At 36.8% G+C, this 24925-nt stretch overlaps 4 protein-coding genes and 1 pseudogene across 7 annotated transcripts; 1 reads left to right on the top strand and 4 right to left on the bottom strand.

Moving 5' to 3' along the window:
* Window positions 1–75: 75 nt before the first annotated feature.
* On the bottom strand, window positions 76–2551 carry LOC117630471 (annotated as a pseudogene).
* Window positions 2480–6940, top strand: LOC117632933 (CBS domain-containing protein CBSX1, chloroplastic-like). 2 transcript variants are annotated; one of them, XM_034366574.1, is made up of 8 exons: window positions 2480–2756; window positions 2956–3043; window positions 3130–3194; window positions 3793–3841; window positions 5689–5741; window positions 6072–6187; window positions 6276–6325; window positions 6430–6940. In XM_034366574.1, the coding sequence occupies exons 1-8, from the start codon at window positions 2550–2552 to the stop codon at window positions 6486–6488; spliced, it is 687 nt and encodes a 228-aa protein (XP_034222465.1). In that variant the 5' UTR covers window positions 2480–2549; the 3' UTR covers window positions 6489–6940. The 2 variants fall into 2 exon arrangements, with proteins under 2 accessions (XP_034222465.1, XP_034222464.1); XM_034366573.1 differs by having other exon boundaries at window positions 6276–6333.
* A 1010-nt stretch (window positions 6941–7950) lies between these two features.
* Window positions 7951–9395, bottom strand: LOC117631367 (ethylene-responsive transcription factor ERF011-like). The gene has a single exon (XM_034364480.1). The coding sequence runs from the start codon at window positions 8793–8795 to the stop codon at window positions 8295–8297; it is 501 nt and encodes a 166-aa protein (XP_034220371.1). The 5' UTR covers window positions 8796–9395; the 3' UTR covers window positions 7951–8294.
* Window positions 9396–13310: 3915 nt separating this feature from the next.
* Window positions 13311–16685, bottom strand: LOC117632870 (U1 small nuclear ribonucleoprotein A). 3 transcript variants are annotated; one of them, XM_034366472.1, is made up of 10 exons: window positions 16184–16685; window positions 15950–16012; window positions 15475–15559; window positions 15308–15376; window positions 14985–15057; window positions 14684–14735; window positions 14334–14446; window positions 14181–14250; window positions 13694–13779; window positions 13311–13604 (listed from the first exon to the last, which is right to left on the bottom strand). In XM_034366472.1, the coding sequence occupies exons 1-10, from the start codon at window positions 16514–16516 to the stop codon at window positions 13562–13564; spliced, it is 987 nt and encodes a 328-aa protein (XP_034222363.1). In that variant the 5' UTR covers window positions 16517–16685; the 3' UTR covers window positions 13311–13561. The 3 variants fall into 3 exon arrangements, 2 of the variants coding, with proteins under 2 accessions (XP_034222363.1, XP_034222362.1); XM_034366471.1 differs by having other exon boundaries at window positions 14985–15060; window positions 16184–16591; XR_004586533.1 differs by lacking the exon at window positions 14181–14250 and having other exon boundaries at window positions 14985–15060; window positions 16184–16600.
* A 708-nt stretch (window positions 16686–17393) lies between these two features.
* Window positions 17394–20278, bottom strand: LOC117632053 (SUMO-conjugating enzyme SCE1). Its single transcript, XM_034365425.1, has 5 exons — window positions 19967–20278; window positions 19793–19876; window positions 18393–18545; window positions 18169–18282; window positions 17394–17762 (listed from the first exon to the last, which is right to left on the bottom strand). The coding sequence occupies exons 1-5, from the start codon at window positions 20033–20035 to the stop codon at window positions 17700–17702; spliced, it is 483 nt and encodes a 160-aa protein (XP_034221316.1). The 5' UTR covers window positions 20036–20278; the 3' UTR covers window positions 17394–17699.
* Between the last annotated feature and the right edge of the window lie 4647 nt (window positions 20279–24925).

Here is a 24925-nt window from a genome sequence, read left to right as displayed (position 1 = left end):
AACTAAAAACACCAAATGAACATAGTAGAAAGATGACGCATCTTCCCCACTAATAGATATGTAAGTCTACAACTATCCAAGAAACCAATAATGATCAACAATTGAATTTTTCTCATACAAGCAATCTCACAACTAAACTAGTACCACGATTTCAAGCAAATTTTGTCATTGGTTCATTGCTGGGTATAGGTAGCATAATCACGTTTTCCAAATTTCACCTTTGCCTACAAGTATACTTACATATAACACTGGACAATTGAAATTGCTAAAACAAGAATAGTAAGCTACAGGTTTTCTGTTTCCTTGGCCACCTTCAAATGAAGCTCTAAATTCCCAGAACATGAACCTCATTCTTCTCACAAGGCATCACGATAGGCAATCCATCAAGTAATGGCATCAGCAACAGAAGATATCCCTAGTTCCACGCTAGTTATCTTATAGTGCTGAAAATTACGAGAGCTGATGATCACTAACTAGACAAAATCAGAACAAAACTAATTGCCGTTAGAAAAGTGATCAAGAGTGTACCTTTTGTATTTGGGCTTGGTCTAATCTACCTCCCAACTCCTCCAAGTCAATCTCTTTTCCATTGATAGTTTCTCTACTGCTCTTTGTTGATAGTTTCTCTACTGCTTTTTGTTCAATCTAGTATTCAACAAAAATTATTAAAGTCAAAATGGCTAACATTTTCTGATATCCTGAAGCAATGCAATGCTTGATCTACTACAACTTTCAAAGTGATCTTACCTCATCAGAAGAAGAATTAAAATAAGTGGCAAGCACATAAGTTGAGCTTTCAGAGATTCCACATCTGTTCAACGATTCTGTGATCTAGTCACGTTCAAAGCTAAGAGTTATATATTTGCAGCACGAGAAAAATAAGCAACAGGCCACAAAACATATTAGTTAATAGGTGGAAAATTACATGCTTGGATCCTGAATAATTGTAAACAAGCTCATAATGAAGCAGCTCCCTGCAACATAATGACTTTAAAACATAAGACAGATATATCACACATAAGTTTTGTTCCACTTCAATTGAAGTAGATGGGTTCATTCTTACTTATGTTTAAAATTAAAACATCTTTAAACTACAAATTCAATAATTTTCTTTTTATCTTTTGGAACTGAAAATTAGATTAACAAGCGATGGAAATCCAGTTTGCAGTCAGAGCTATGTTAAGTACAGAAGCAATCATCGGTTCTCAAAAATTAATACATTGGAAGAAGAAAAAAAAAAACTTGTTCCTACCAGGGGTCTTGACAACCTGCCTATTCCTCTTCTTGACACCAGACTTGGAGACCTTGAGACTCATGTGACCAACACTTACCCTGGCAAGAGCTGCTTTCTTCAAATCGGGTCTATAGAAATTGTCCGCCACCTGGAACAATTTACAATTAAAAAATAATTCAGCTAGTGCTGATGTGAAAATTGTAGGAAACTAAATGCAACTTTGTGCTCTACCATGAGAAAACAAGATGAATGACAAAAATCCATATGCTTGACACGAGAGGGCTTAAAAGAAACATACTATTCCAGATCATTCAGAACAATTTCAAACCATTAATTCTGTTATGATCGCATGATTTGTGAAGAGAGAGAGAGAGAGAGAGTTTATGATAACAATAACCAGAGCTTTGACAATAACCAGAGCTATACCCAGACTTTGACAATAACCAAATCAAACCCATACAAACAGCTATACCCAAACTTTCACTACCTGGGTCAAGATTCATGCCAAAAGTCTACTCTACTTCTGAATTTCTAGGTTTTCTGAAATACCCAATTGCAAATTAATTGCCAATTAACATCATGTATATATATGTCACTACAGATTCTACGAAAATTAGAGAAGAGAAGAAGAAAATAACAGAGAAAAGGAAGGAGAGATTCTCAGAGCACACAGTCAAAATTGTTGAGGACAATTGCAAAAATCAAAGAGATGGTTGAAGGAATAAGAGAGATATCCAAAGGGAAAGACCAGAAAAACTTGCCTGCGTCAAGATTCGAAGAAGATGAGTCGATGTTGAATGAAGAAGAGGTGGAGTCGCAGAGACGGAGTTGCGAACTGGAGAGAGGCGTGTTCAATATAGCGAAGGCTTATTTTGCGAACCCATTTTGAGCTTCTCTGTATAAGGAGAACGAGTGAGGGTTTTTTTTTTTTTTTAAAACTGTTGGGCTCTACTATCCCATTTAAGTTAGTCCCCTTGCTAACCAAACATGGGCTTGAGGTTCAATATAGCACAGTCCTATCTAGCGAGCAAGTTGACGTGGTATATCTGTACTATTGTATAATTTCTCTCTATGAGTGATGCCAAACCTAATCACAACTGATAACGCAATTTCCACCGTCAGATCGCCTCTCTGGCCCACCCTGAAACCGGAGAGTGCCACGTAGCAACCTAGTCAGCTCAGTCAAATTAGTTTTTAAATCCGTTACTATTTAACAGCTAGCGCGGTCTCGATCACAGGGCGGTTACTCTGCAGGCCGCGCAGCTGATAAACAAAACCAAAACACAATTGCTTGCCAGCACCACTAGACACAGCCATGGCCTCGATTTTCGTTCCAGAACCTGCACTCCTGCCTAATTCCGCAGCTTCCGTTTCTTCTCCGGCTAATCGGCTGCCGTGCCTGCTGCTGTGCCGTCCAGACCGACGCCTATTCTCAATCTCCGTCGCCGCGTGTCGCGCTTTGGGGCTCCGGAGGTCCTTCAATGTCGCTGCCAGCGCCGCCTTGACGTCTAATTCCGTACCGGTATTTTTTTTCTGATCCCCTCCGTTCTTCGAATTTCATCTGAGTAATTTTGATTAGAATTTGTAATTGAAGGTGTTTGATCAAATCGAATTCAAACGGTTGAAATTTTGAAAATGTAGCTTAATTTGTGTCTTTGGCTAGAATTGGATCACTTATTGTGATGAGCAGAATTGCGTCTGGTTTACCTGATAATTTGCAGGAAAAGAATGGAATTCATGTAGTTGGCGATTTTATGACGCCTAGAAAGGATTTGCGTGTGGTTAAGCCCACAACTACTGTAGATGAAGGTACTATTTGTTGTATGAGGTGAAGCTTATTAGTGCAGTTTTGTAGATTTTTCATTTTCTGATGGAATTAGCTTTTATGCCTACAGCTATAGAACTTCTTGTAGAAAACAGAATCACTGGTTTTCCAGTGATCGACGACGACTGGAAATTGGTAGGTCTTCACTTTTCATCTCCCTTCTTTCTCCAACACTTTGTGTTTCCATGTATTCTATTTCAAATTTCAGTACCAGACTTTCAAATGATTTCCAATTTGCGATGTTTGAACTTATATATCAAAGTCTTGTCTTACTTGTAAACCAAAAAGAAGAAGAAAAAAGTATTGTCTTACTTAAGGTACATTATGTCATTCTGATTGTAAGTGAGGATTAGGTATTCACATTGGAACGGTGAATGGACCAGGAATTTTTTTCTCGTGGAGCATTGTTCTCCTCCCCCTGGTTGGTTCAGGATTTTGTTATGACCTCAAGCATCAAGAATTCACACACCTGCTTTGTTCGTTTTGAAACATATCTGCAATATGCTCAGCATAATAGTGTATGCATGCGGCCTGCATTCAAGCAAACACACATGTCTATTTCGCAACCCCAATGGAATTTCCTGCGTTTTCTCATGTTAATGTTATTGAAACAAAAACGTCTTTCTTTTTCTGAGAAGTTGTGACCATCCTCTTTGTTTAGTCAGTATCTGTTTCTTGATTTGTGCTTATATGATTGAGCAACTAATATACAGTGGTACTTTTTTTGATGCAGGTCGGTCTTGTTTCAGATTATGACTTATTAGCATTGGACACCATATCAGGTAATTTAATATGTAAAATTATATCTTAGATTTATTTATTTTTGGTTTATCAAATTTTGCCTTTTCATTCAAGTTATCTCTAATAGATTTCATGTTGTTTTCTCTCATTTTCATCTTCATTTGATTTATGATCATATCTATGTATCATTTACTTGATAGTTAGGCCACCACTTGAAAAAGGGTGATCTGAATCTTGTAAGCTCAGTTTGTTTGACATGCATTATTTTGGCTGATATGCATGATAATATATATTATTTTATTTTTTGTATACATTTGACATTATTGACATTATTTTACATCCAATTAAAGTAGATGAGGACGTTGAGGTGGATGAGGATATTCATTCTGAGGTAGGGGGTAGCTTCGATTGATGATAAAATGAGGGAATTTATGATTTTCTGGTCATATACAATGTGAAGATACAAATGCACTCTGTGAAAGAATAAGGCAAGGAGGAGAATTGAACAGTAGATGGATACCAAGAATGGCATTGGTGGAATTGATTAGGAAGTATATGTCCACAAGAGATTTAGTGAAGGATATAGCTCTTTATAGGATTAATATTAAATGGAATTTGAAAATTCCTGTGTGAAACCTTGGGTTACAGCTAAGCTTAACATAAAGAAACATAAGCGCAAATCATGGTGTACTCAATTTGGCTAGCAGAGTATTTAGTTTTATCATTGAGAGAAAAGAGGTGTCAAAGTGTCGGGCAAGGATCACATAGTAATTCACATCCCTTACAAAGAGGTCAAAATGTTATTGTTTCCCTATAAACTACATAAAATGGGCCGTGTAGTTTGAGGAGTTTTATAAGTATGATTGTCTGGAATAGTTGAATTTCTTTCACATCCTGTTTGGAACCTCTGCAGAATAAGGAATTCACTACTTCAGTTCAGTTGCAACTGAGTTATATAGGTACGCCCTTAGAATTCGAATTTTTTGGGTGGGGAAATATTTGGATTTCCATACAGGTTCCAGTCTGACCAAAGTAGATTGGATTTTCTCATGGTTCCATTCATCTGTTGTGATCCTTTTTCTCATTCTAACGAGATCCCTGCATCCCCTTCTAGTTTCTCCACTGCTGCCCTCCCAGTTTTTTCATTATTCAAAGAAATCTCTGTTCCCCTCTCTCTCTCTCTCTCTGGCCTTCAATCACTCATCTACCCACCATTTTTCTCATCGAAACCAAATGGTTTTAACTCACATTAATGCATATGTTAAAGACATAAGAGAACACCAGATTGGTCTTCAGTCATTCAATCACTATCCTCCTATTTCTCTTGGTGTGGCATACGAATTTTGAATAGATGACCCTGATGTCTGTCTGTATTCTCCTTTTTGGGCTAGTGATGTTGGGACTTCGTTTGATGGACTATCATGTTCTTTTTCAAATATATATAAAATTAAAAAAAATTTAAATTTTTTTGTTTGTTTTAATATGTGTTAATTCTGTTTGGAGACGTAAATCAATTACTTCCAGTCTCTGCAACTTTTGCATATTACAACTGTGCCAGTGCGTAACAGTTATCTGGTTAAAGAAGTGTAATTTTATTAGGGCTATATTCATTTGTTTCTTCTATTGTTTTGTTCGGTATAAGTGAATTCAACTTAGTTATTCAGTTAAGTTTCAAACAAATGAAATGAATTGGAAATCAGTTCATTTTAAGTTTATTTAATTGCAATATAGATAGAATTGGCTACAAATGACGTGTTTGGCTATGGATTACTCCTTTCTGTATGGTGAGGTGCTATGATCTCAAACAGAACTGTATGATTTTCTGTGCACAATGATCAAGATGGTCATCTCTTACATAATACAACCGTCCAAATATTTTACCTGATAGGTCAAGGAAGAACCGACAACAGCATGTTTCCAGAAGTGGACAGCTCTTGGAAAGTATGTGACAAATTTTCTTTAAATATTTTCATCTTTTACTGTTCTTGATGTTTGTCTGCATCTGTTTATATTGTTTTTATTCTACTTAACAAAAGATCTCAGTAATGGGGGTAAATTGGAGGGTGGTTTAAGAGTTTTATTACACTTTTATTTTTCTTGTATATCCCAAGAGAGGCAATTGATATAAAGAGGCATAATGCTTTTGGCTCCATAGCATTTGAAATTACTTCCCTGCGAAGATAGCTTCAATGAAGTCTGACCAGTACTTTCCTATTTCTGCAACAAATAATTTGCCTTACAAAAATGCTTCTTTAATTGATACGGTTGCAGACTTTCAACGAGGTACAGAACTTGCTCAGTAAAACCAATGGGCAGGTGGTCGGCGATTTGATGACACCAGCCCCAGTCGTTGTTAGTGAAACCACTAATCTTGAGGATGTTGCTAGGTTTTGTTTTCCTGCTCTACTTTTTCCCATTTCTGCATCCTATTATCCGTCTAGCTGGAAAGGATTAATTTTTGATATCTGATGTCAGATTATTGCTCGAGACAAAATATCGCAGACTTCCAGTTGTAGATGACAGCGGTAAGCTGGTAAGATAAGAGATGCATTATTTTCTCTTGATCTCTCTTTCGCTGTCACCATAATACTCTCTGTATCTCTGATATGCCACTGTTTTCGCTACAAAGGTAGGAATTATTACAAGAGGAAACATCATCAGAGCAGCCCTTCAAATAAAACATGCTAGTGAATCGAAAACATAACAGCCAAACACATAAGGATCAACTTTCGTTCCAGATGTTCATGGTGCAATCATAGAAGATGTTGGAGGAGCTGGTCTTCTTTATAGGCGCAATTTTGACAACGTGGTTGTGTAAAACAGCAATGAGGTTGTATTAATTATGAATAACACAGAAACCTACCAGGATTAAGGGTTTATGGACCATCCTTGCTTGTACCTGAGAAGGGACAGGAAAAGAAACAGTTTGAGTGGTTACCCGTTGATGGAAATTCGTCTCGAAACCCGTTGACAACCACACACAATGCGCACATGTATATAATGTCTCTTTAGTCTAGATGCTGTCCTGCGTTTGTTGAACTGAAGCGGCCATTGGATTGGTTTCATGATTGCCAAATTTTCCGCACTAGTTGTTGAACAAATGGTTGAATTGGGGAGGTTGTAGACTTTATCTTTCTTTATTGGACTTTTATTATTGTTGAGCATTTGTGCGTATAAAAAAGAACAGAAAATGTATGATAGTCAAAATGATTGCCTCATTGGATTTAAAAGATTTTCCCTTTGATACGCATGATGAAAAGAACATGTGGAACTACAATCAATCAAATCCTTGGAAGTAACAATCAACAAGGTCATCCATTGGAGAAAATTTGAACTACGGTGCATGTAGATTTAGCTAACCTAGAACATCTACATCATTGAGATGTGAGCAACTTTTTAAAAAATAATTAACAAATCACATTAGCATAGTAAGATATACCCGATTCTCCGCTAATCGTGGATTAATCGTTGCCGTTTAGTGGAAAGTAGCATGGAAATGGTTATATTAAACCAAAAACATGGGTTACAGCTAATCCATAATTTGCACCAGCCAAAATCAGTGTGTTTATGGCTCTTAAAATCTATGCAGCCATTGCTAATGTAATTGTCCTTGTCCAGGAGCACAGACGGATAGAGCAAGACATGGCAATAGTGTCATTTGACCAGAAATAGAATCTGAGACTGATGATGAGAGAGGCATTAGCTAGGGGGACAAAATTGATAAAGGGCACACTATGCACAACCATCAAATCACGATGACGCACCCAATTTGCCCTTCCCCCTCCAACCCACCAAAACCAAAACCAAAACCCTACCACATCACCACCACCACCCATACCCATCCCATATAATTGAAATCGATAATCCCACCCATATAATTCACAATCAATGAATCAGCTACAGTGGTGAGAACCAGGAAATACCTAACTCTCAAATCTGAATTGCTTTTTTCTCCAGTAGTAGTTATAGCTTTAGTGGTTAGCCCTGGCCCCCTTTTGTCTCCCCCTCCCTGTAGGCCCTTTCTGCTCCCCTCTTCTCAACTTCTCTCTCTCTCAATTCCATTTTTGCTCTGTTCCATCAAAATTCCCATTACCAGTTCCCTACCAAAATACCACTTGGAAGTTACATCTCTCACCCACCAAGTTCCAACTAGGAGGAACAAATTAAAATTAAAACAAAGGAATAAATACACAGCAAAAGGGGAAAGTTAGCTAATTTTCTAGCATAATTTACATCTTATATCACGTTTTCGTAAGGGCCAAAATTTCTCCATCAAAATGCAAAAATCTTTCTGAACAAAAAAGAAAAGAAAAGAAAAAGGATAGGAAAAAAACGGATACAGTAGGCTAATTCTAATTCTCTAATCCAGGACCAGGACGAAAGCTTCATCATTGCTTCAGCCGTCACATACCTCCCCTGCGCATGTTAGCAAAGCCACCCCTCAATTTCAGAAACAAAGAGATGAAGATTAACATAGTCTCTCTCTCTCACTCACTAATTCGTCTCCCACTCGCAGTCACCGTCCGAATTCTCCGGGTCGGGCATCTTATTCAGGTCGACCCGATCCACGAATCCACCCACGCAGGGCTTAATCTCAGCGGCACCTCCGTTTGGCGCCGCGGTGCCACCACGGTGGTGGCGCATAGCCGTCTCGACGGCGTCGACTTGGGCGCCGACCTCGGTGGCCCGCTTGCGTATCAAAGCCGCCGACATATCGCCGCATCCGCAGCCGACGCCGCCGCCTTCGACCGGCAGAGCCTCGGGAAAATTGAGGCGCGCCGACGGGCCCCGCAGGTAAAAAACGGCCGTGTCGTAGGCCCGAGCGGCGGCGATTGGGGTGGAGTAGGAGCCGAGCCAAATTCTGGAGCGCTTGTTGGGTTCTCGAATCTCAGCCACCCACTTGCCCCACTTCCTCATCCTTATCCCCTTGTACGGCTTGTCGTTCTCAACCCCTCGCTTCCTATTAGTTTCTGCCGCACCTCCTCCACCGTCCATCTTCTTCTGGTTCTTCAATTGTTGTGGGGTTTGGTGTTTGGGTTTTTGTGGGTGTGAGAATGCAAAACGAGTGGGCTGCTTTTTGGGGGGGAGAGGGTTTGCATGCTACTTGGCCACTAAGCTTGCCATCTGGGTAAGCCTCCACGTCTCTGAAACCCAACAAAAGAAAACAAAAAATTTAATCCCAAAATAAATCCAAATTCACCGACACAATTCCCCCGTTTTTTCTTTTTTTCTTTTTTCTTTTTTGGGTTTTTGGGTTTTGAGTTTTGCCTTATTAGCAGTGGTTTTAGGCAGACTCAGAGGACCCTGTCTTACAAAAACAGGGTACTTGGCCGAGTAGAAGAAGATGGAGATGCTCTGTTTTCTCTTTGCTTTCTCTTTGCATCTCTGAGTCTGAGAGCTCTAATAATCTTTTCTTCTTCTTTCTATTTTCTTTTCTTTTTGTTTTGCTTTTCCAAATGGACCAAAATGAGATGGGATTTATTTATACAATTCAGAATGTATAAATAAATAAAATATCTACTGGGTGGTGGTGGAGGTAGTGATGGGAGAGCTGTCTGTTTGTGTTGTGGGCAACTGGAGTGGAATTCAAAGGTTGTGAAAAACATTTCTCTTTTCTCTTTTTATAAAAATTATAATGCAGAAAAAAAGAATATTGAATTCAACCAGACACCATGAAAAGAATATTTCAGTTATTTCCAAGTGTTTTTTTTTTTTTTTTTGGCAATGTAAATAAATAAAAAAAATATTTTATTATTTTAATTTTTTAATACCGTTAGGAATTGACTTTTCCCTCCACGCAATAACGATCTCAAGAGATAAGACGATTCTCTCCTCCCCTACCTGTGACAGGTGGCGGCAAGGTGGGGATAATATGGTTATTTAAAAATCGTAATGACCCCACCAAGTAAAAATGGAAAAAACCTGTTGATGATCTGATTGGGCCGGCCTCATTATTTTATGCATAAAAAGGTTACAATCTGATTGTTTGTGTGTTTTGAGTTTGATTCCCTGAATTTACCGCCCCACACACAACAAAGTGATTGAGAGAGACTTACTTTTGTGGCGGTCGAATAAAATCACACTTCCTTTCCTTTTGTAACAAGTCATAAACATTAGTAGGACAAACAATGAGGTTGGAGGATTAGACACTGTAAAGTTGAAGGATCTTGTCTTTCCCAGTACAGGTAGAAAACTAGACAACTGTTTAAAAAGAAGAAAAAAACTTCAACACTTCTCAAAATAGCGCGTGCGGAGATTTTATGACAACACTCGTTCACGCACGTGTAAATGATTTCGTGTCGTTAATGCATATAAAAGTTTAATTAAAGGATAATTATGGTAGATTTATTATATAGCACTTGTCCCTTGTCAACAATACATACATTATACATAATAATATTCCACAATCACATACACACCTAGGGTTCATAATTTGTTAACGTATCATACGATCCACACAAACATGTGGTTCAAGTAAATCTTCCATTTAAATACTACAAGGAATTATCTTATGTGCTTGTCCCCGTCCACATTTTGTTTTCATTGTATGTTACCTACAATAAGGGTTATTATGACCAATAAACGAATCTCAATCATTCATGGATTTGTATGGACCTTATTGTATATATATTTATATTAAATAACAATAATTTATGATCTGGTTGGTTCCTCATATCTTTGCAATTTGCATTCCATTCTGGAAATAACTTGGATTCTAACAAGAATTTTTTTTTTGTATTTTTTTTTAGGTGTGTGTGTGGTCAAAAAGAAAAAATCTTTAGTGGAATTGTTCATGCCACACGACAGTATTGAGTGACATAATAATCTAATTAAACAAAAATAACACGTGTTTAATTAGATTTACTCATAAATTAGATACGCGAAGAACAACCCAACTGTCAAGACGGACTGTCCCTATGGCTAACTTGAGTTATAGCCCAAACAATTATTTTTTTTTCTAGTCTAAAATAGCAAACCTAGCACACTTGAGTTCACTCCCCCAAGTTCCAATCAACCCATGTAAATGGACCCCAACTTATAGATTTAATGCATTGACTTGGTAGAGTTGTGTGAGACACCTCCTTTCTTTAGTCCACCACATATTTCACCACACTTCCCAAATTTTATTAACATTTAACTCTTCACATAAATATATATATATATATATTTTTAAATCTTCACATACATAAACAATTAACATTAAAAACCACACTTACTCATTAAATTTTTGTTTAAATTAAAACCACACCCCATTCCTTAGCTTTAAAATTGTAATAAATTTTTTTGTTTAATATTTTAAAATTAACATAAAAAAGAATTTTTAAAAATTATTTGAGTATGAGATATACATGAATTATTCTATTTTAGAGACGGAAATTTTGAATTTGAGTTATCTAACATTAGAGATGAACTTAATAAATTTATACGCAAGATAAATTTAACCCATCTTATTTTGAAATCATAAATCCATACCTGCCCAAATTTTTCCGGGCATTAAAAGTTGCCCATAAGGCATTGAAAAACAGTGGTTACATCTGTGCGTTTTGTATGTAGTTCCCAACTTTATGCGCGGCTCAGAAGAAACCCACGACAATCAGACAAGAAGCTGTACATCATTAAGAGCTGCCACTACATGCAAACATTTAAAAAGCACCACCGACCATCGCACATACACTTTTTTCAAATTTTGGCTAGTTCTAGAGTGTATACGTCTACACTGCTCAACCTAGAACTTTAACCACTATGGCTTGTCTCCTGGGGGACCTATAAATAAATGAATATACGTATCATGGATTGATTTTTCAGCTACATTTACAGCTTGGATGGCTACTTGTATTGTATTTTAGGATACGTAGCCAAATAATCATTACAACAAAAGAAGGGCCCTCTTTCAATGTTTTCTTGTGTTGTGATTTGTGATGGATAAATTTTGAAGCAAGTTCGTTGGTAGGTTGGAAGATTTAGAAAACAATGAGGAGGGTTGTTGTTGTTGTTGTTGTTTTTTTTGTTTTTTTTTATTTTGAAGGATTTTAAGTAAGCTAGGTATAGCTTTGGTTTATGATACCAAATGGGTCAAATTTGGAAACTCTAGGTTTCAAAGCTAGATAGAGTGGGGGTAGAAAAATTGTAGGTGTATGGCATATGCTATGTCTTATCACGAGGCCAGTCTCCATGTGTTTGGTAATTTGCTCTTTCCGGGGACTTTCAGCTGGGTTGAAAACGAACAAGAATGCTAATTGTGATTGATGGTTGAAATAAATCTATTTTTTTTTTTTTTTTGGTTAGGAGGGTTGTTCCCAAAAGTGGAGAGCTTATCCAATCTTGTTGACCTTTTTAGTCTCCAAAGAAAAGGATGAGGAAGTAATTAAGCTGCATTTATCAATCTAATCACGATTAAGCTAAGCTAATCCATGTTGCAAATTCAATTGCCCTCTTTTTCAATTACTGTTTGGGTCAAAGACATTAATTGGGGGCAGCATGATCTTATATAAGGTCGGAGGAGGAAGACCAATAATTCATGCAAAGGATGAGAACATTGAAAATCATCATCCTCTTTCATTCATGCCATGATGACATGGCATGCGGTATGAATGACAGAGTGTGACAAATCCAAGGGAAGTTAGTGCATCCACATAGGAATAGTTTAGGATGCACCATGTTGACCTTTTTCTATAAATCCAAAATAAAAATTACATGTCAATTGATGCGTGCACGGTGCACATGTCTCTAACTGTGTCGTGTACTATAATTATAATTCATTTATGTTATTTGATGATTTGAGGTTGAGGTCGTGTGTGTGTGTCCGCAGAAAAAAGAAAAAGAAAAAGAAAAAGAAAATAACAAGAGAAAGTCACATGTGTGGAAAATGAGGTGTCTTTGTCTTTGACATTTTTTATATATATTTATTTTGTTTGGAAGATGTCACGTAGCATACACACTGACTTAGTAATTAACGATGGATGTTTATGTTACGTGCGTCTGTGCCGCCCTGCATGAATGAATGAGAGAGAAGGCTAGATGGGTTCTTAATTATTTATTTTATTTTAATTATCAGTCCACTTACGTTGAACTACTTTTAGTGTAGTTATGTTAGTCAATATTTACATTAATGCAAGGTTTTTTAGTTTAAAGTGATACAATCCACATATTATAATATGTGTCGACGAGCTTAACATTGAAATAAAATACGTGTTATAACATTAATGAATTGTACCGCCACGTGATTTTACTTGATGAAAGAACTTTATAAAAATTTTGTTTTATGCAAAGATTTTTTCCCAGATAAGGACAGAGGCTAAACATCACAAACTTCAAACAGCTGCTTCAATCAATGCTTCTTCATCCGTGATCAGTTGAAAATACGCAGTTTTGGTTAAATCTTGGACCCTTGTAGCGATAAAATAGTTAAATCTTGAGGACCTTCGGCCAGATTTTACAAATCTTTTTTGTTTTGTTTTGTTCAACTAAGTTCTGGTCCGTATTTTCTTTACCATTTACACTTCCACTCTATCACCACAAAAATACAGGGATCGCTTTCCATTCTGAATTTAAAGATATAAAACCATAGCATCACGAATTCACAATGGGAATGGAAACAAAAAAACATTTCCATTATTGAGAAAATGAAAATAAATCATCATAACAGTTAACCCTGATACTAAAGTCTACCTATTCTTCGTACAAGCTTAATGTAAGATGTGGATCCGCTTGTGTGGGCATGGAAACGAGCAAAACGCATACATCTTGTTATTTTCTTCACATTACTTTGGCTTCTTCCGCATTCCCATTCGTGATTTGGCATACCTGAGATTCTTGTTAAGCAAAACTTGTGACAGAGAAATCAACAAAAGCCAAGGGCAGAAAAACTTAGGAGATGATCTATTAAAGGATACTCCAATCTCATGCCTTCGCCCGTTGTTGACGAGTAGAGAATTGTGCCTTGCAGATGACTCAGCGCTCCAGTTGAGCAGGCAGTATCCTTCAGATATGGGAAAGAATATAATTAGAATTGCAAAGCAGCTCTAGAGGCGTTCGGATCAGGAGATTGGAAATTATACCGATAACTAGAGGCGTCTCCTATATACTTGACACAATAAAATCAAAGAACTTACAAAATGCAACTGGATAAGGATTACGGAATTTTACTTCCAATTTTCAAATGCTATCTACAAATAGAAAATTCCATATCCAATGTAAAACAAGGTTCAACCGTTCAAAATAAATGAGAACTATGTCAGTTTTCACAACAAGGTTCAACCCTGTTAAAATTAAACCAGAATTATATCAGTGTTATTTACATCTTATTAGGCTCCCTCTCAGAAAGGCCGTGTTTTATGGTTATATTTAAGACGGATGATAGAACCTAACAGACATGGGCACCTGAAAATCAACAAATGCAACTGGAGCTCCATATGTGCTCTGCATCTTCAATTTTATGAACCCAGGGCACCTAATAAAAACAGTTAGAAAATGACATCACAGTATTGCGGACTATACAAATGAATCTACAATAAATAAAGTATAGCTACTAACCTTGAAAATACTTGAATCAGCTCTTGCTCCGTACAAGTTGGCCCCAAGTTAGCCACGAAAATAGTTGGGCATGGAGTATTATTTTGTGGAAAATGTTGTGCTGCAGAATTATTCTGCCAATGTATAAAGGCCAATAACACTCAGATGACATTTCACATACATATTATCTAACATTTAATTTAAATAAAAAGTGAGATTCCAGAAGAAAATATATAAATAGGAGAAAAATACAAATAGATCTGCAAAAGGCAAGCTTAGGAATCCATTATCTAACAAGAGATGAACATCGACTTGAAAATGAAACTACCCTGAAAAAATAAAAGAGTGCAAGTAGTGAAGAGATAAGATACCACGTTTCCGGCTATTGTCTCATGTACAGGTATGCCATTGAAGTTTCCATGACTGAAGAGTGAAGGAAAAAAAAAATGAGTACAAGGAATTCCATAGATTTATTAAAGTGACTATTTCAAAAAGGAAAATACTATACTCCAACTTCATGGACCAGGGCGTCCAGAAACTGCTTTTACTAATCCCTTGGCCTTTCAGCTAGTAGTAATATATTTTAAAATAAAATATGTGCTGATTATTGAGCTACAAGTAGTCACTTCCATGTAAACAAAACAAAACGTGTGCTCAAGCAGTGCAGATGACCTTGGTGCAGATGGATAACCAATGATGTTGTAAGCAGAATTACCCATTCCAGGCATGTGAATGCTGCCAACACCTGCTAGTGCCCAAGCGTGCAAAACATGTGCAATGTGAGCTTTTAGAAGAATGTGTCCTCCATGTGACTAAGTAATAGTTTCTGATCTCGTAGACCAGTCAATCATCAAATAGATATGGTAAAGAAAAGCAATTATAAAGCACAGTGAGATCTTAAAGTACAACAGGATAATTAGCAACAAAAAAATTGCAGACAAGAAATTCGTACAAGCTAACTCCCTTACACAAGCAGTTAGAGGCAATCCTCTTACCAGAATCAGGAACGCCCCTTGAATACGATGAACCTCTAGCTTTCTTATCTGAGCCAGATCTTTCATCATCTACATACAACGATCAACAATAGCACAGATTGCAGTTCAAGTCAGTTAAGATGTGGAAGAGAACAAACAAAGGACAAAGAAAGTGAATAGAAATAGACCTGTTCTTGAGCGTTTTGACCTAGAATTAGATTTTGCTAAATCAATATATAATGTTGACCCTTTCTCAAGATCAAACACCATCCCCTGCAAACACAGGTCGGAATCAAGAGCTCTTAGTTAAAATTTTCACCTAAATTTTACATATAGTGTAAAACTCACCAACACAGTGAATAATAATAAAACCCATACAAACAAACAACACAAAAGCCAACTGCTAGTACTAAAGATCCGCCATTCTCCACACATGAATAGGCATAAGCTATTTTACCCTGAGCGAGGCTCTTCAATTCAAACAATTTGCAACAGACTTATAAGTTGGGTGATAGTCCCGAAGATAACTATAAACTGCGAAATACCAACCAATACTATCCTAATTTCCTCTACTGTATAGTTGAGACAGCATTGTATATTACAGCGGTTTATTTACAGATACCCAACTATTAATGTCACAAAAACAATGCAAGGTCTACTCACATTCAGAGCATGCATTGCCCCGATCGCAGACTGCTGATCCAAGAACACCGCAAAAGCAAAAGGCTACATCACCAAAAGACCATGTCAGCCCACAACAACTTCAGTGACAAAAAACCAATATATATTCCAACCCAATTGCAAAGATCCAAACTTTTTGACCGCTACAGTAAGCTGATAACCAAAATCACTCAAAATCACGCATTAATATAATTTAATTTCAATTGTCAGCAATACCTGAGACTTCTCGGTTGGGGTCCGGAGGTGGGAGGACTCGTAACCCGGAAACTCGCGAAAGAGGTTGTAGATTTCTCGGGGCTTGACATCTTCGGGAAGACCCGCGACAAATAGGGTCCGGACCTCGTCGTGTGAGGGTTGGGGGACGAGAGCGGGCGCGTAGGAAGAGAAAGGCGGTGGGTGTTGAGGGAAGTAGGGCTGAACCAGGTGGTGCTGTAACGGTGGCGCCACCGACGGAGGCGGTTGCGGTGGTGGCGGTTGTTGGTAGTATGGGTAGTGGACGGAGCCTGGTGGTGGAGGCGGTGGCGGGTAATATGCAGCCATGTCGTCCATTTTGGAGCCCTAGAAGAAGATAATTCTGGGTTTCGGGTTTTTTGTTTTATGATATTTGCATCAGCAGTGCCGCAGTGCCACAGATGGGCTGGGCCGGGAAAGTTGGAGCTGCGTGTATTTTATTTTATTTTATCAAAATCCTACCTTTCTTTTTGTTTCAAAATCCCATATTTTCGAATATGAGATAAAAGCATTTTTCATTGGGTTAGACTTGTTGGCTGTAATATTTAGTTTATTTGCAAGTGAAAATCAATTTTTCCCTAGTTGAGATAAACTAAAGTGTCACCATTATGCAAAGAACTCACTAGTGTAGTGATTTGGAGTATTTACTCTCTCAAACAAGGTTCTGGATTCGAGTCCTAACATCCGTGTAGTGTTTGTAAGTTTAACATATTACAGTCTCCTTTCAATAGAAAAGGTCCTCAAAAACCAAAAAAAAAAGTGTCACCAATATGACAATGGAAATAGGAGGAAACATCCAAGTAAATCTTTAATCATGGGCTAAGTGAATCATGTCAACCATTAATGCTGTAAGAAAAAGTTTGGGTGATTTATTCAAGTGACCCATTTTAAGAGGAAGCTCATCTACTCATAACTGCTTTCTATTTAGAACATTGAAATTTTGCACTTCATGAAAAAACACATGGAAATAATTCCCGAACGATTCTCCGCCTTAAGATTTTCTGCCAAAGGTTAATGGACCTGATTATTTTGATCCACGTATCTCAAAGTCTGCAATTTTCATTTTTGCAATACCTTAATTACTAGAAACCAAAGAGATTCAAAGTGAAACTGAATACGAATAAACACAATACCTTGAAATCAAATCAAATGGTACCTAATTGTGTTTGAGACTATTTTGGTGCTTGCTTTAGCCTTCCTCACAACCAGGAACGAGAAACTCATAAATTAACACAATTGACATAGTCCTCCCAACACGAAAGATTGTGTTTCTCATTGACACAGAGTATGACTGGATCACTCGCTAGTGTGTCATTCACTAGCAGAATTTAATCCAAATGATAAGAGGAAAAATAATTCAAGCAAGTAGTTCTACACAGGAGTCAACTAAAACTTGCAAACAACAATTTCTTACATGAGCAGTTTTAACACTAAACAAAAGGCAACAACCGACGGTTACCAGAGTACCAGCATTTTCTTGGACTAGAAAGCCAGCTTTGCGTTAAACTAGAGGTGGGTATTGCTTGGCCTGCTGCCGAACCCTTTTCTTGTACTCCGTGGCATCCTGCATAAAGTCGAATTGCAGAGTGTAAGAGCAAAAACTCAAGCAAAGCAAAGGTAAATTAATTCCTGTTTAACTCATAAGAGGTGGTCACTTCGCCACACTTAATCCTATTCTCATATGTATAGCCACCAACAGATAGCACAGCAATGGCACCCTAAAGTTGCAGTCACTCAGGGTGAGTTCTGATGCTAATTGCCACTGCCAGGATTAATGACGTTAGATGAGACTTTACTGGACGTCCCAATAATATGCCATCACCTCAGAAAATGTGGGAATACAACCTTCAGAGTTTGCAAGATGTATACTGCATTATACTAGCTTTACATTCATTAAAGAAACAACAGAGCCTTCCCTCCAAATTTTGCAGAGCAATGGGGAAACAAAAAGTTGCTAAGGAGCAACATACCTGAATGAAGAGGTGATACCCTTCTGTCTGTGCAGGATCAGCAGGATTTGGCTGATCCAGTAAATCCTGAATGCCCACAAGAATTTGCTTCACGGTTATTGCTGGTCTCCAACCCTACATATAAGACAACGAATGCTAAGTATCATGGGATAAAAAGCTCATTAATTCTCCATGTCAAAGAAGTTGCTATATGTAGAAAACTTAAACAAACAGAAGGTACTCACACTGTCCTCATTAAGAATTGATAGACAAACAGTTCCAGATGGATATACATTTGGGTGGAAGAAACCTGGTGGGAATTTACACTTTGGAGGCTTGCTAGGGTAGTCTTCACTGAAGTGAAGGGTAAGTGGGAAAAAACCTCCCTCCCAGTCAGTCTGCAACATAATATTAGTAAGAAATGTTAATGCCAATAGAAAACATTACATTTTATGAAAGCATCTTTATTTCTTCTAATGTACATTCTCCACTCTAAATAAAGTAAAGGCATGCTGCTGTTGATAAATAACCATATAATGCTCACATTGCCTGATATAAAAATCTTTTTTTTTTTTTTGGGGTAAATTTCCCTGAAGTACAAACCCTTCAAATAAATACCCCCATATACATAATTAACACAAATGATGTGGAATGGACATGAAAACAATAACCTAAACGCATAAATTTGAAAAGCAAAAACTACGACAGAAGGAGATAAAGACACTACAGAAATAGAAAAAACCCCCACAAAAGAAGGCCATTCCTGCTGAGTCTTCCACTAAAATCAACACAAGCTTCTGCATTATGGTACAAAATGTCAGAAGCTACATACACCAAAAAAATACAAAATTATTCCATCTCTCCAGATAAAAAATGCCTCATTCCAAAAGCTGAGGTATGGTATGTAATAACAAACTTTCGAGTATGAAATGGCTTTGTTTATTTATTTATTTTAAAGTTAACATATGAATCATTCTCCACGGACCAGATCAGCACAAAACATGGATACCCTTGAAAACGTCAAGACCAGACTGGCTCACAAATAGAGTTATAAAAAGATAACTCATTCAACCTTTCATTACAATCCATGAACCCGACAATTGATGAAAGTGCTCAATCCAACTAAATCCCATCTCAATCATGCAAGTAACACTAACACATCATGTTGCACACATGTATTTTCAACAATAAATATAGCAACGCTCTTCTTTTGTCAGAGAGTTTAGTATGTTATGCATTGAAACCACACATTCAAACATGGATTCACCTCATCAATGGTACTGAGAGACAACTCGTACCAAACTATGCGGCAAAACAAACAACAAATAGGTAAGTATAATGAATAACTTAAGGCGTTCTAGGAGAAGCTTTCTGCAATAAAAAAAACTTTTTCAGTCATTTGGTCAATTAAGAAAAGGTACTTTGCACTAGAATTTTTCCTTGATTGTGTTATGGCAAGTTTTCCTGTCTTCTCCATAAGAAAATTAGTAACCTTTGAACAAGAATGAGAAAAACCCATCTCAAATGGAGTAACTCCCTTTACCAAATACTCTATTGGAATTAAGAAAACCAAACAATTCACCAGGAAAATAAAAAGACCCAAAAAACAGTAAAATTCAAAGTCCCAATAAGTTTGAGAGCTTACACCGGTCTTGCCAGGAATCGTGCAATGCCACACCATCAAATTCACCGTCCCATCAGATAAAGTCTCCGGCTTCGCAACAAAACCCTACAACCCAAAAAACTAAAAAAATAAAAACCCAAAACAAAAAATTTCGCAGTAATTCGGTGAAACAAAGATATGGGTAGATGTACGGACATGAGGGTGGTTCTTCCGCCAGGCCTTCCGCTCCTCGGCAAGACGACCACGAGCTATGCCTCCAGACATGGCGTTGTTTGTGGGTGGGTGGGTCGGGTTTGAGTTTCTCTCTGGTTTGGGGGTTCTTTTAAAGAAAGAAAATTGAAGGCAGCGACTTTCGGTTTTGGTGGCTGGTGGTGCGAAACAGCAGATGGATGGGGGCGATTCTCGCTTTTATGCGGCTTCGAATCAATTGGATTATAAAAAGCGCTGCTTCCGTAAAAGTCAATGAAATTGCTAATTTTTAATTTTTAATTTTGTTAAATTCTGGCGTGAGAACCACGCCACTGTAAGTAGTTCACGTGACCCACCCCACCATGCTTGAAGTGACTGCTTATTAATGAGCTACATTGATTGTACGATACTGTGGGCGTTGATGCCGTAACCAGAGGTTCCAATTGTAATGGGATGGACCCTATTTTAAGACCCAGTAAGCCCATTGTTCTAGATCTTTCATGGGCTTTATGAATGGGTCTTGAGTAATTGGGCGGGAACTTTTTATGGGACCTCCTCAAAAGCCTTTAGATATTTTTCCAATATGAGCATTTTTACTTACCACTTTAACCTAAAGTGTATGCTCACCACCTTTTTTAATACTTGACATATGTTCATAAGCTTAACCATAGTTACATAAATCAAAGTAAAAAATTAACTATGGTTACACCTAGGGGTGGGCATCTTATCTGAATTATCTGCATACCGACTGTACCGTATTGACGATTTGGTTTGATTTGGTTAAATAATTATTTTTTAATTTTAATTATTCCGATCTGATCCGTACCGAAATGTTTGGTTTGGTTAACGGAAACAAAATTCCTAATCAGACAGAAACTCGTATCGATCCAATATTTATACTTATTTTATTATTTAAATACAAAACAAGAAACCAAAGGTAAATACAATCAGCATTTTGTATCACTCCTTTATCACTACTGTATCACTTCTTTCTCACCATTGTATCACTGCTTTATCACCATTTTATCACTGCTTTATCATCACTGTATCACTTCTTTATCACCATTGTATCACTTACCCGGGGTACTGTAGCACTTTTTGGTCAGAGAGGAATTTATGAACTTCCTATGTTTTTCAGTTTCGACTTTTGTCCCTTTTTTACATGTAACTTTCCAACTATTGATCCAAATTTTATGTTTTTTATATGGTTGGATTCAGCATGAAAAACTAAAGAACCCATTGCGGAACAAATGTCAAAATCATTTACATACATGTAGAGAATTCAATAAAAAGAACACTCAAAGGTTCAAACAACAAACACAAGTGGCTCCTAGTACATCTTGAGTACATATTGAATGATATAGTGACTAAGTTATTTGATTTCATACTTGAATGAATTAGACATATTTTGAATTTGTTGAACTTATGTTATGTGACTAGTATTATTATGAGCAAATTACTTAGGTTAACCGATCCGAAGTCTACCTAAGTCTTTGGTTTGATTAACGGAAGAGAAAATGGTCTAACGAAGTCTTTGGTTTGGTTAACGGAAGAACCTTCTATCGTTCCGAACCGATCCGTGCCCAGGCCTAATTATACCTATTACCATAGATTTGTTCCCAAATGTGTAACGTGGGAATTGAGAACCGCCTATTTAGGTGCATGGAATTAGTAAGCCCATATTTTGCTATTTAGTACTTCTGTTCATGGGCTTTACTAACGTCTTGCAGTACACATGTTACAAATTCGAAGGGAACAGTTTAACCGAATTATCCGAAGTGCTATCTCCAAAGATCTTTAAGGATTAAATCATTAGTCCATTGGAGTAGATAGATTTAAGTATGGCTAATATAACAGGAATGATTTTACAATGAATAGTCCATCATTTATACACTTAATGTCATGCTTCTATCACCTTTTTTAATCCGTGCCCAGCTTAACCATAGCATAAATCAAAGTAAAAAATTAAATGGAATATACCTATCTGAATTATCTGCATACCGACTGTACCGTATTGACGATTTGGTTTGATTTGGTTAAATAATTATTTTTTAATTTTAATTATTCCGATCTGATCCGTACCGAAATGTTTGGTTTGGTTAACGGAAACAAAATTCCTAATCAGACAGAAACTCGTATCGATCCAATATTTATACTTATTTTATTATTTAAATACAAAACAAGAAACCAAAGGTAAATACAATCAGCATTTTGTATCACTCCTTTATCACTACTGTATCACTTCTTTCTCACCATTGTATCACTGCTTTATCACCATTTTATCACTGCTTTATCATCACTGTATCACTTCTTTATCACCATTGTATCACTTACCCGGGGTACTGTAGCACTTTTTGGTCAGAGAGGAATTTATGAACTTCCTATGTTTTTCAGTTTCGACTTTTGTCCCTTTTTTACATGTAACTTTCCAACTATTGATCCAAATTTTATGTTTTTTATATGGTTGGATTCAGCATGAAAAACTAAAGAACCCATTGCGGAACAAATGTCAAAATCATTTACATACATGTAGAGAATTCAATAAAAAGAACACTCAAAGGTTCAAACAACAAACACAAGTGGCTCCTAGTACATCTTGAGTACATATTGAATGATATAGTGACTAAGTTATTTGATTTCATACTTGAATGAATTAGACTATTGAATTTTTATATTTTACAAGGATAATTTGGTGTATTTGTTCAAGAACTTATGTTATGTGAAAGTATTATAAACTGTATTTTTATTAGTATGTTTTTATTATGGTACTAACGGTGTACCAACAAATTCGAACCGAATATTAGGTTAACCGATCCGAAGTCTACCTAAGTCTTTGGTTTGATTAACGGAAGAGAAAATGGTCTAACGAAGTCTTTGGTTTGGTTAACGGAAGAACCTTCTATCGTTCCGAACCGATCCGTGCCCAGGCCTAATTATACCTATGAACATATGTCAAGTATTAAGAAGAGTGGTGAGCATAGATCTTGTGTTAAATTGGCGAGTAAAAATATTTCCTTTTCCCAAATGTGTACGTGTGTGTCCACGTGTTTACACGTCACTAAAGAATTGAGAACCGCCTAAGTTAAGGTGAAAAAATAAAAATGGACCATCTAGGTCACGCATGGCACAACATTCAAATTATTTGCTAACAATTTTACCAACAAATTTTTTTTTTTTGCGGAGACATTAGGTTTGACATTGAAAGATTTTATAGGTTAGGGTGTTATTTGAAATTTGGATCATACTTCTGAGGTGCAAAATACACGTGATGTATTTTTATACTGGGTTTAATCTCTAACTTTTTTTATGTCAGTTATATTTTGCACCTCAGAAGTATGCAACCACATTCAAATTTGACAAAAACATAATTGCAGTTAAATACACGTGATGTTAGTGTTTTTTTTTTTTTTTTCTTTCTATAAATAAATCAAATCAGGGAAGGGATGATGGAAGGAGATGAAGCCTTCACTAGTATACAACCACATTCAAATTTGACAAAAACATAATTGCAGTTGAGACCTGCCAACCAAAGAATTAGGTTTTCAGAGGTTACAATTTGCTTTAATCATTTAGATCAATGCTATCTAGACTAAATTATATAATAGCAAAGATGCAAAAGGCTTAAAATTTAAGGATTAATCGCCATCATTATGTGTTGTCCATGGCCAATGGCCAAGTATGTTTAACAAAATTTCAACAATCATATTTGGATAACGTTAAGTACCTTTGTGGCTAACTTTCCCAACCACATTTTTAGTTTACAGGACCTCAATCAATGATAAAGACACTTAGCAAAATACAATGAATAGTCCTTTTTATCATACAACTCGAATATACACATTTGTTTAAATTTAGAGAGAGAATGACGACAATCGAGTTTTCATCATAAGACGACAGAAAAATACTATGCCACTGAAGTTATAAGCCTATAATAAAAAGATCTCGTTTGAAAGTCATGAAAGTGTTTTATTGCAACGAATGAAACCACATTTACATGTACTATTATTACTCAATCTTGCTGCGGTTAATCTATTGTACCTAAGATAATAATAATAATAATAATAATAATGGTTTAAGTAATTTCTGGTTGATATTGATGTCAAAGGAAGCTAGATATCATGTTATTCTAAAACACATCTTGAAAGGAAAAAGAAACTTGCAGTGGTGCACATGGATATGTTGACAAGTGCATGAAGCTTGACCTGGAAAGAAGGGAGATAAAGCTTTAGACTTTAGAGCCATTGCACCTTAACTGAGCAAGACAGGGCATGATATACTAAAAGCAAGGAATTTGTAACTGGGATACTTTGAAACATCTGGTTCTGGAGGACCACACCACATGATCACAGCTGTAGTTGTATAGAAAGAAATCATCTTTATACACTTACTATTCGACGTTGCATATACTCAATTGAACTACCCCTTGAGGAAGAATTTTTGTACGTTTTTGTAATCCGACCTAACATACCGGCGCGATGTTATAAATTTACTCAAATTATAACACGTGTGGTAGTGTAGTGAGTCTAGGTTAACCCACACCTAAGCTTAGGGTTGAGTTATTAATAATTAATTTCTGGCAGATTTTGTGCTGATATATATTGTTGGTATTTTGTGTTTGTGGGGGAGAATCATTTTAGAAAGCATAGAAAGTTTGCATAGGGGATGATAAGGGAGCATCGAATGAAAAGGCCCACGAGGGCAGGGCAGACAGCACAAAGTACAAAGAACGAAAAGTAAAAAAGAAAAATGGAATAAGAGCAGGAGCTCCAATCTTCCGTAAAGAAAGTCATAGGGAAATGGCCAAAACTTAAAGGTAGAGGAATTTCTTGATGTAAAAAATCCTATGTAACATGAATCAATTCCTTTTGATCATTGTGATCGATTGAGGCTAAACTTTACAACAGTCCCGAAGAATAAAAAGTTGAACTTTAAAAAAGGGTTCGCAAGATTTTCAAACCATGCTTA

The sequence above is a fragment of the Prunus dulcis genome, chromosome 6, assembly GCF_902201215.1.
Source record: "Prunus dulcis chromosome 6, ALMONDv2, whole genome shotgun sequence".
In the NCBI taxonomy this organism is placed as follows: domain Eukaryota; kingdom Viridiplantae; phylum Streptophyta; class Magnoliopsida; order Rosales; family Rosaceae; genus Prunus; species Prunus dulcis.
This window is presented reverse-complemented; position numbering and strand designations above follow the sequence as displayed.

Excerpts from the sequence above, each read along its gene's own strand:
- LOC117632933 (XM_034366573.1), top strand. The coding sequence starts at position 2,550 with ATGGCCTCGATTTTCGTTCCAGAACCTGCACTCCTGCCTAATTCCGCA. Across the intron at positions 2,757-2,955 it reads TGACGTCTAATTCCGTACCG|GAAAAGAATGGAATTCATGT; the intron begins GTATTTTTTTTC and ends GATAATTTGCAG. Across the intron at positions 6,334-6,429 it reads TAGATGACAGCGGTAAGCTG|GTAGGAATTATTACAAGAGG; the intron begins GTAAGATAAGAG and ends TTCGCTACAAAG.
- LOC117631367 (XM_034364480.1), bottom strand. The coding sequence starts at position 8,795 with ATGGACGGTGGAGGAGGTGCGGCAGAAACTAATAGGAAGCGAGGGGTT.
- LOC117632870 (XM_034366471.1), bottom strand. The coding sequence starts at position 16,516 with ATGGACGACATGGCTGCATATTACCCGCCACCGCCTCCACCACCAGGC. Across the intron at positions 15,061-15,307 it reads AAGGGGCGTTCCTGATTCTG|CAGGTGTTGGCAGCATTCAC; the intron begins GTAAGAGGATTG and ends CTTGGGCACTAG. Across the intron at positions 14,251-14,333 it reads CTGATTCAAGTATTTTCAAG|GTGCCCTGGGTTCATAAAAT; the intron begins GTTAGTAGCTAT and ends TGTTTTTATTAG.
- LOC117632053 (XM_034365425.1), bottom strand. The coding sequence starts at position 20,035 with ATGTCTGGAGGCATAGCTCGTGGTCGTCTTGCCGAGGAGCGGAAGGCC. Across the intron at positions 18,546-19,792 it reads CGATTCCTGGCAAGACCGGT|ACTGACTGGGAGGGAGGTTT; the intron begins GTAAGCTCTCAA and ends ATTATGTTGCAG. Across the intron at positions 17,763-18,168 it reads GGTATCACCTCTTCATTCAG|GATGCCACGGAGTACAAGAA; the intron begins GTATGTTGCTCC and ends GACTTTATGCAG.